At 60.1% G+C, this 9,477-nt stretch overlaps 2 protein-coding genes across 11 annotated transcripts in view; both read right to left on the bottom strand.

The window, feature by feature from the left end:
* Window positions 1-2,844, bottom strand: part of PPOX (protoporphyrinogen oxidase) — a 3,723-nt gene extending 879 nt beyond the window's left edge. Inside the window, exons 1-9 of one of the 8 annotated variants that reach the window (XM_040635946.1) lie at window positions 2,576-2,844; window positions 2,387-2,481; window positions 2,109-2,296; window positions 1,863-1,994; window positions 1,587-1,719; window positions 1,135-1,279; window positions 835-1,025; window positions 342-402; window positions 45-163 (exon numbers count right to left, since the gene is read on the bottom strand). In XM_040635946.1, the coding sequence (XP_040491880.1) occupies window positions 45-163; window positions 342-402; window positions 835-1,025; window positions 1,135-1,279; window positions 1,587-1,719; window positions 1,863-1,994; window positions 2,109-2,296; window positions 2,387-2,473 (1,056 nt within the window). In that variant the 5' untranslated portion in view covers window positions 2,474-2,481; window positions 2,576-2,844. Of the gene's footprint in view, window positions 1-44; window positions 164-341; window positions 403-834; window positions 1,026-1,134; window positions 1,280-1,586; window positions 1,784-1,862; window positions 2,012-2,108; window positions 2,297-2,386; window positions 2,482-2,575 lie in introns of those variants that run through there. The other 7 variants (XM_040635947.1, XM_040635949.1, XM_040635948.1 and 4 more) reach the window with 7 other exon arrangements.
* Window positions 2,845-3,595: 751 nt separating this feature from the next.
* USP21 (ubiquitin specific peptidase 21) overlaps window positions 3,596-9,477 on the bottom strand; it is a 6,142-nt gene continuing 260 nt past the window's right edge. The window contains exons 2-13 of one of the 3 annotated variants that reach the window (XM_040635943.1): window positions 8,049-8,669; window positions 7,186-7,245; window positions 6,895-7,015; window positions 6,571-6,682; window positions 6,224-6,379; window positions 5,677-5,741; window positions 5,322-5,425; window positions 5,047-5,133; window positions 4,684-4,762; window positions 4,348-4,455; window positions 4,132-4,246; window positions 3,596-3,966 (exon numbers count right to left, since the gene is read on the bottom strand). In XM_040635943.1, the coding sequence (XP_040491877.1) occupies window positions 3,876-3,966; window positions 4,132-4,246; window positions 4,348-4,455; window positions 4,684-4,762; window positions 5,047-5,133; window positions 5,322-5,425; window positions 5,677-5,741; window positions 6,224-6,379; window positions 6,571-6,682; window positions 6,895-7,015; window positions 7,186-7,245; window positions 8,049-8,648 (1,698 nt within the window). In that variant the 5' untranslated portion in view covers window positions 8,649-8,669 and the 3' untranslated portion in view covers window positions 3,596-3,875. The remainder of the gene's footprint in view (window positions 3,967-4,131; window positions 4,247-4,347; window positions 4,456-4,683; window positions 4,763-5,046; window positions 5,134-5,321; window positions 5,426-5,676; window positions 5,742-6,223; window positions 6,380-6,570; window positions 6,683-6,894; window positions 7,016-7,185; window positions 7,246-8,048; window positions 8,670-9,477) is intronic. The other 2 variants (XM_040635945.1, XM_040635944.1) reach the window with 2 other exon arrangements.

Raw genomic sequence — 9,477 nt, 5'->3', positions numbered from 1 at the left:
GGGGGGGGGGGGGCCCGGCTCCCGAGCGTCTGTGCCACACCCACCTGCACAGGCAGGTGCGCTCCTCGGTACTGGAGGTTCACCACAGCCACAGACACAGCAGCGATGGTGCTCAGGGCACGAGCCAGAGGGGCGGCCTGGGCGGGGAGCAGCCTGCTGAGCACTGGGGGAGAGCAGCCAGAGGCCTGCTTCGGGAGGCACTCAGGGGAGACTCACCAACCCTCCCTGGCATCGGGCTCCCGCAGGGATGACCGCTCAGGGGCACAGCACAGTCCTACTGGCCCAGGAAGCTACACTTCGCCTCACTCTGGCTGGGGATGGCGAGGGGGCTACCCCATTACCTGAAGCCGGAACGGCGCTAATCACGTGGTCTGCCTCCAGACTGCCGTCCCCTAGAGACACCTGACAGGATGAAAACCGGTGAGAGACACAGATAATGGGAACTTGCCTCAGATTCCCAGGCACCAAACTGGCAGGAGAGACTGAGAGCTGCCCCGGGGTGAGAGAGCCACTCTGCGGCCGGCACGGACCCCGCCCCCGCCATTACTCCAGGCAGTGGGCTGGACAGAAGCCCGTGTGGCCACTCTGAGCTGCGCACCGGAGCTGGACTGTCCCTTCCCCTACCTAAGCCACTCACAAGCACCACTTGTATCCAGAGTTGGATCAAACAGGTCCTGGATGAACGTCTACAAATAAGGCCTAAGACCCTAGGGTAGCCCCTGTTTAAATAGCATCTAGAGCAGGAAAACAATGAGTTACTAGTCCTGCCAACCCTGGCCATCTAGGTAAAGATAGAAACTAACACACCTGTTACACACCAGGGGGCTCTCCTACCTTCCAGCGCCCTTCTGCCTGGAGGCTGAGTCCGCAGACAGGCTGGCCTCGGAGAACACTGACACCCCTACTAGTCAGGTGTGTGTTAAGGGCCTGGGGCAACGTCTCCAGCCCTCCACGCAGTGACCACTGGCTCCAGCGCTCAGCTCGGGCCTGGCGAATGAGCGCTGAGTCCGGCTGTGGGCTCTGCCCTGCAGACAAGGAGCCAAAGAGGGATCATTAAATCAGCACTCTTGGCCTCCAATCCCTGACTCCGGCGGTCCTTAGTATCTTCACCCCTTGAACCAACCCCCCACTCACCTGCCCCCAGCAGCAGCCCCAGTAAAACGGAACGATGGGTTTGCTCAGCTTGGAAGAGACTGGGAAAGCAGGACCTGATGCTGAGCTCCCGGCTGTTGCCTGCAAACACTCCTCGGCAGAGACTGTCCATGGCTAGAGACGCCACCTTAAGGGTGAGACTGGGATTGAGAGGCCAAGGAAGAAGCAGCGCAGACTTCTTTCCACTGCCCCTGTGTGGTAGGGATTGGAGGTGGGGTAGGTTTTTGGGTGGGGAGCAGTCCCACTATAACAAAAGAACGGGAAGGAAGTGGAGGTATTTGCCCTCAACACTGAGTTTTGGGGACTACTGGGTGTGAACAGAGGGAGAGGATGTTCCCAAATGATACGGAAGCGCCCCTCAGTGGAAAGTTTGAGTAGGGGGCCCTGCTGCTGGTGAGGAGGAGAGGGATCTGGGGGCCTCTGGGCCATCTTACCTCAGGTCCAAGGCGGCGCTGGGCAAAACTGTGCACAGTCTCATCAGGGTCTTTGCCCCTGGGCGCGGTCAACTCCTTCAGCCCAGCCCAAAACAGAGGTTTGGAGAAGGGAGGTGAAGGGCGGAAGAGCCCCCTGCACTGAGGAAGGCATAGTCATTTCCGTTCATCTGGCTCCTCTTGCCGGGAGGGCTGACAGACTGGGAGATGGGGAAATGGAAGGGGTGAGAGGATGCGGGCAAGGTAGAAGACCGCACCGTAAGGAGGTGACAGCGTTACCTGAGGCCAGAGGGCAGCGCATGCAGGGCACCACCTACATACAGGAACCTGTTCTGGGCAGCTGGGTGGTCTCCCCGGACAGGCAACACTTCTGAGTCCAAGCCAAGCTCAGAAACCTGCTCTCCATACATCCTCAGGAAGAGGAGAAACTAAGGAAAGGACTGGCCCACCAATACTTCCTCCCAAGCCTGTCCTCTAGCGAAGGCCCCTCCGCAAGCCCTCCTGGGCGTTCCATAATCCTCTCACCAGGAGCAGCGTCCGGGCTCCCAGGGCTCCGGCCGGCCGAATTCCTCGAGGTCCAAGTTCAAAGATAGCACCACCTGGCCCTCGGACCGAGCGGATCCAGCCTCCCAGACGCTCGCTGCCCTCCACCAGGACCACCTGGGGACAGGAGGGAGACACGCTGCACGGCCTACTGCCGCAGGGTAAAGGGTCTGCAGGGAAAGACGGTGGCGCGCTCCCTTTAGCCGGAAACGGGAGGAGAGTATTAAAGGAGGCTCCCTCTGGCACGATGGGGAACTCACCTTAGGGGGACAGGGGGCCCGGCTCAGGTGGTAACTGGCGGCCAAGCCGCTGATGCCACCGCCCAGCACGACCACGGTCCGGCCCATTGGGATGCCTAGGGCAGAGGGGCGATCGGACAGCCTGAGCGGGGGGCACCCTGCTCTGCAGAAGTCCCCCGCAGGTTCCACGTTCCACTCCCGGCCACTCACTGCTTCTGGGGAAACTATGGCAAGCCGGCGGACGAGTTCGGGCCAGTGAGGTCCCCGCCGAGGGACCAGGACTCACCCACGAGGGGGCCGAGGGAACCGGAGGGAGAGGCCTCCGGCCCTCCGGCCGGCGCTCAACGGGGAGGCGGATAAGCGCCCCGCCCTCGCTATCTGCCGGCGCAGGGCTCGGGACGCCACGGGGCCCCCCCAGGCCCTCGGCTCAGAGCCCCCGCTCCGCCCTCCCCCTTCGGGCCCTCCGACCCGGCGTCCACGCCCTCTCGCGGCCCCGGGCTTCCCCGCCTCCGGATTGGTGGCCCCCGGGAGGCCCCGGATCACGTCAGCCAATGAAAGCACAGATCTGGCGGCGGCCCCTCCCGCCCCGCGGAGGCCGGCCGCTGCGTGCGGCTGCTGCGGCCAGCGGCGCTTAACTGGTTCGGCGCTGGCGGGGGAAGGCGCCCGGTTCGGCCCCGCCCGCGCGCAGGGCTGCGGCGGCGGGGGCTGGAGCCCGGTCAGCGGGCCCCGGCGCAGGCCTACCAGGCCCGGGGAGGGTGACGGCCCTGGGGGAGGCCCCGCGAGCGCGGGGTGTAGGGAGAGCAGGTAGGGACACTGGGCCTGCTCCGTGGGGAGGCGGCGCCGTAAACAGCTCCTTGATGTTAGCAACAGCCTGGGCCTACGGGAGCCGGGGCCGCCCGGCAACGTGCCCCGTGTTTGTCAACAGGGGTCCTCGGTGCCTCGCCCTCGAGGGGCAGCCCCCTTGCGAGCAGCATCCGGGGCCCCAGGGCTTGCACCGGCTTCCCCGCAGCTTCGCGAGGCCCGGGTTCGCCTCGTCTTTTTACCCCCAACGTAGACCTTCGCTGCTTGGGCAAACGTCGGCACCCGAGTGTCCGGGTCCGGCACCCCCACCTCCACCCGGCCCCGAGAGCGCCCCGTCCGTTCAGAGAGGGAACTGGGTCCCAGGAGGACTCCCGGTTCGGCCCAGCTCTGTATCCACCCCCTAAGCACAAATACAAATAAGGACATCACTTTTTCTTAATAAATTTATTCACAAAAAGTGAGATTGTAGAGGGGCTAGGGGACTGTACACGGGCAGGGGCCTGGGGAGCTCTGTACATGGGGCTGGGAGACAAGGGAGCCTCCAGGTGGAAGGGTACTTTTTAATAAAAAAAATAATGGGAGCTACAACCACCGCCTCCCCCCTCCCCGATTAAAAAGACACAAAAATAGACGTCTCTGAGGTAAATGGGGAGCCTGGGGCTTAAGGGTGTTGAACGGGTTTCACAGGTGCCAGGGCTTAAAGGGGGTGTCACAGGCACCGGGGCGGCTCCTGCATCAGCTGGTAGAACAGCACGTAGCCCTCGCTGGATGCCACCTGGTTTTCACTGACAGGGGAGACACTAGAAAGAAGGGAGGTGGGGCGGGGGTTGTGATCATTCCCGTATATTCCCTCCTCCCACAAGATCAACCTCCCAGCATCTGGGACCAGCACTCTGCTCGTACGAGGGAAAGTGTCGGAGCTGCAGCAGGAATGGGGCAGGAATGGCGTGGGAGGCCGTTCTCACCGAGAGTCATTGTAGACATGCCAGCCAGTCTGGCACCGGCACAGGGCTGTGTAGTGGCCGTAGTGGACGCTGCCCGAGTGGTTGCAAAGGGCGTACAGCTGATAGACGGGGCTTCCTGTGGGTCAGAGTCGCCGAATTCTACCGTCACAGCTGTGCCCACTCCCACGCTCCCTCCCTTTCAGAGGAGCGCTCCAGGACCTTCCCTTCCAGACTCACCGGCTTTGTCACTGGCGAAGTCCCCTAGGCTCAGTCGCTGCAGCGGGAAATCTACACCTACTGAACTTTTCTTGATGGAGCCTCGGGAGGCGGAAAACCGATTAAGATCTAAGCCCTAGTTAAGGAGCATTTGGGGGGCAGAGGGCCTTTGAAGGGGGCTGAGGTCTGGACTGCTGTCCACTCCCCTCTGGGAATACACCCTGGAAGCACGGTAGGAAAAGGTGGGGTGGCAGGCTTTTCCTAGGAAAACCCAATTCCCCAATGCCCAGCCTCTGCACACATGGAACACACGCGGGAAAACGGATGGGAGAAGTAAGAATTTGACGATTAGGATACGGAGCACGAGGATTCGGGGGAATCTCTGTACTGTCAACTTTTTGGTACTTCGTGTTTTCTGCCGACATCGGTCACACACCTGAATAAATGTCAAATAATGTCATGTTAATGCTCTCCTCACCTTGACTGGCTTTTCTGACCCCCTGACTCACGTACAAATTCACTATGCTCCCTGTGACTTCTGTATGCTCTGAGCTACTCCCGTGGGCCCGAGGATTACTAGGACATATCTGAGACTCCAACACAAGCCCAGGCATACAAATATTATTCTCCATGTTAGAGTATCATGCAACCACTTTTACCCATAGCACCCCCCACCCAGGTCTCCCACCCTTACTGTATCCTTTGTGAAACCCCACATACCGGAGCATTCTCTGACTCCAGCTCTTCTTCCTTCGTGAAAAGGCTGAAACAATCCCGCAGAGACACCTTGCCCCCGGCAAATCCTTTCTGGGGGGGGGGGGATGGGAATGAAAGGTCAGCATGTGCTGAATTTCCTTCTCAAACACTTCTCAACCAATCCAGGCTTCAGTTCTACTCCAGAGACCCACAGGGTTCCCTCCCACGCTCTGGGGGTGAGTAGGGATGGGTCACAGAACCCATGTCCCATCCACCCCTGGAATCCTCTGGAATCCCACCTTGGGGATGGGCAGGGACAGGTCACAAAAAACCTCGAAGGTCGTGGAGCGATACCCACAGGCCTGGCACTTGAGACAACTTTTCAACTGGCCCACAAACAGGTCTAGATAGAAGCGAAGAGGCGAGAGAACAGTCACTGTGGGATGCCTGAGATGCTTCCTTGGGTTCCCGTCTCTTCCCACCCCTCCGCCCGAGCCTTCCTTTCCCAACCCCAGCACTCCTAACAAACCCTTCACCCCTGCCCACACTTCCATCGTCTAGTCTTGTCCCCACACCCCTCCACAGTGTCAATTCCTCCTCCAAGCCTGCAACCCCCTACACGAATCGTCCCGCGTGGCTTTGCCCGCTCCGTACCCACAATCTTGCTGTCTTCTCGCTCCAGGTAACGCTTCCACATTAGGTTGGCTCGGTCATCATCACTACCGCAGATCAAGGGGAGTGGGGGGCACCCATGAGACAGAGGGATCACTGGGCACCCCCGGCACCATGGAAATGACCCACACAGTCCTGCACCCCACCCATACTCCAGCTCCTTCCCGACATTTCAAAGAAGTGTCAAAGGAATAACGCTTCAGAAGACTTTTGGGAGAAATCCAAGGTGACAGGAAAAGAAAGGAACAAGGGAAGAACAGCTGACTTCCCCGGGCTTTAAACCCGTTAGGAACCTGGCTGTAAATTAGCTACCCCGGCTCCCTCAGCCCAGGGACCTCCCTACCCTATCCTCTGCCCCCATCCGCACCCCTCGGCCTCCTTCCTCCTACTCCTGCACTGCTCTCAAACCATTTTCTAGGCTGAGCGTTTCCCTGGACCCTACATCGTCAGTCTCGAGGAGCTCGGTTCTGTGAAGGTTGCGCACCGCCGAGAAACCACCGGGAAGGTAAGGGACGGGGAGGGACCTCACCTCAAGTCAGGCTCTTCCAGCAGAGCTCCTCCGCGGCGGGGCTGACAAGGAGCTGCACTGCTGGCCAGGATCGGCGGAGCCCTGCGGCCCCGGCGGTTGATTTCGAGGTGTAGGCGCTCCATGAGGAGCTTCAGGAACTCTTGGGCATCCTGCTGGCTACAGCCAGAAACAGACAGTGGGCAACTGACCCCCCCTCCAGTCCAAAGACAATATCTCCTGCCCAGACATCGGTCCCCACTTCCTGGATGAAGATCATCTGAAGGCTCCGAACAATGCTGCCGGGGCCCCTGCTTGGCCCAACCCCCAGACACGGCCAGAGAGAATCTCATACCCTCTAGCTCTCCCACCTGTATCCAGAGAAGGAGGGAACGTATTTCTGGAAGACAGCTCGGAATCGAGTAGGATTCACAGCTTCACAGGAGTCAGGGTGCCACAGGGCACCAATCACATCTGCAAAGGCTGTTGGGGTGGGTGCGGGGAAACAGAGGTTAATGACTGGAAGAGGCAAGCCCGAGGAGGTGCAGAGGGCGGAAAGCAACCTCTAGGGAAGCAGGCACCAGCAAAAACAGGGACAACCGCCAGATTAAAGGGTTGGGGCTGCCATGACTGGCAGATGGACCCAGAGGTTGGGGAGAGGACTGGAAAGGGGGGAGCAGGAGTGGTTGGCGCACCTTCAGTGAGCTCTTGGGCTCGACCCCCTCCGGGCACCTCTTGCCGGAAGTCCCTTCGCAGACAGAAGTCCCGAAGAGGCCGAGTGCTGCTCAGACACTGTAGCACTGCGTTCAGGAAGCACTGGCGAGCAGGAGAGACGTGCCGTTATTTCTGCAGACCAGGGGCAGGAAGCCTAGAAGAGCTTCAGGGCTCTCCTTCCTCACCCTCCCCAACTTCCCCATGTCAGTGCCCCGCCCCCAGCACCATTTCACATTCCTTTTAGAGGCGAGGGACAGGAGAGTGGCCCTCACCGTGTTCCCCAGATTTCGGAGCCCAACATGACCGGAGCCCAGAAGCAGTGTGTGATGAGCCTGGAAGGTCAGAGGCAAGTGAGCACGTTCCCATATATCCCACCCAGCACTTTAACCTTTCAACAGCATGCTGCCCGCTGCTTTCCCACCCCCTCCCCGTACCTCTCCCCCAAACTCCACCCTCTTTCCCTCATAGGGTATTGGGGGCTCCCTACCTCACTGGCCATGAGCAGTAAGCCCACCACAGCCGAGTGTACCACGGACTCAGCCATGACTGTCCCACCTGTGCCCCATCTACTCCTCTGCCCAGCCAGCCGGCGCTGCAGCTCCTGGGGCAGCTCCCCAAGCACTGGCATGGCTGCCCAGCTGCTCCCCACACCCACCTTGCTTCCCCCAAAGCCCCCTCCCGCCCCCGTGGCCCCTTCCTGAACCCTCTCCTGATGGCTCCAACTGCAATCAGCCTAGCTCACTCAGCTCGGGAAATGGACAACCACACTAACTCAGGTGCTCTGAGCCCGCCCCTCTTCAGCTCCAGAGATTAATTAGGCCTAGGCAGCATCCTAGGAGAGGTGAAGCAAGGGAGAGCAAGGGCCTGGGGACCTGGAGAAGAATTCCAAATGGTTGGGTTAATTCCCTGGGGACTGAAATGGCACACCATGCTGGGGAGTCACAGAAAACCCCGAAAAAGGTCTATGAAGCTCAAGGGTACTTAAGTAAGGGAGTGGAGAGTCCAAGCTGTTGTAATGAGGGACTGAGAAAGGAACTCGGAGAAAAGAGGGAAAAGAAAGCCATGTGATGGCAAGAAAGGTGGGGGCATAGAGGAACATGGGCATAGAAGGCCACGTGTGCTGGCAAGTCCTCACCATTTTGTCATCGGAGTAGAAAGACTCAGAGGGCCGGGCAGATATGACGTGGAAGGAGCCATGGGAAGTAGGGGGCTCCGTCCGTATACTGAGCAAGGTGGGGGGACCAGGAAAGCCCCCGAGGCGGCGGAGAGAGGCGCTACGTCTCAGAGTGGGAGGCTCAGGCCGGAGGGCCAAGCGGCTCAGTGCAGCCCCTAGCTCTCCAGTGCCACGATGCCCTCCCAAGGCAATCCCCATAGGACGCAAGTCCCCACTGCTCACAGACTTGGAACGAGCTAGGTTGGTCCTGGAAGGGAGAGGCAGAGCCACAGTTGGGGGTGGTGAGCCAGGCAGGGGAACTCCATGATCTGCCCGAAGGGGTCCTCTGGGACGAGGGCCTGAGGTCCGTCCCCGGCCCAGCTCCAGTTTCTTCAGCCGTTCCTCAGGGGGACCTGGCCGGGGAGGCAGAGGTCTTAACATGGGGTTCGGCCCAGGGGCTGGGTTTCGGCGCTCCTTGCTTCGGGCCCTCGGGGCAAATGGTAGCTTGGATCCCACTCGGGGCTGGACATTAACAGGTGGCTCTCGGGCCCGGCCCAGGCGGTGCTCAGAGGCCTGGGGCATTGTGGACACCACAGGCTGGACCTGGGAGGAGAAGAGAGGGTCAGCATTTTAACGTGGAGGGAGGTGGGAACCTACATTACCACACTAGCTTCTACAGACACTGAGGGCAGGAACCATGTCTATCATAATTATATCCCCAGTACCTAGCATAGTGTTTGACACAAAGTAAATACTTGGTATCCATTGAGTCAATGAATGAATGATAGCAGCCCTACGCTTTGATTCTAAATTCCTCACGCCCTTCCTGCAGAACACAGCTTTACTGAAAAGCCAATGAGTCTCTATCTCGGCTGTCTTTATAATCTAAACGCCCATGACAAGGGCCCCCATATCTGGCTAATCAAGTGGGATGTGCCCTGGGTCACTTAGAATCTCTGGACAAATGAGGGTGTGGATGTAAGAAAAACAACCCAAAAGACAGCATTTCCACCCTCAAACCCCTGTCCCTCCGGGCTCCAAATGAAGCCGACTAAATGGGTGACTTGCGAATCACTCCCTCCCCCACCCCAGAGCTCCAACGAGGTGTCGGGGCTCAGGGGCAGTGGCGGGGCGGGAGGTCGAACGACTCCCCCGACCCTAATCGCCGCACCTCTCCCACCACAGCAGGGCTTCAGCCGGGTCCGCCCCCCTCGAGGGCAGAAAGGCCGAGGCCGCTGATTGGCTACGGGGTCCGGCGGCGTATTCCCTGAGGTCCATGGATGCTGTCCCTCCAGCCCAGTTCCCCCAGGCCTGCTGGGCCCCCCGCGCCCTGCCTTTGTGGAGGGCGTCCTCTCGGGTCCGGAGCAGTCTTCCCGCGCCCCCCCCCCCCCCCCCCCCCCCCCCCCCCCCC

The sequence above is a fragment of the Ursus maritimus genome, unplaced genomic scaffold (assembly GCF_017311325.1).
Source record: "Ursus maritimus isolate PB19 unplaced genomic scaffold, ASM1731132v1 scaffold_2, whole genome shotgun sequence".
In the NCBI taxonomy this organism is placed as follows: domain Eukaryota; kingdom Metazoa; phylum Chordata; class Mammalia; order Carnivora; family Ursidae; genus Ursus; species Ursus maritimus.
Note: the sequence above shows the minus strand (reverse complement) of the source record. Positions and strands in the feature narration are given on the sequence as shown.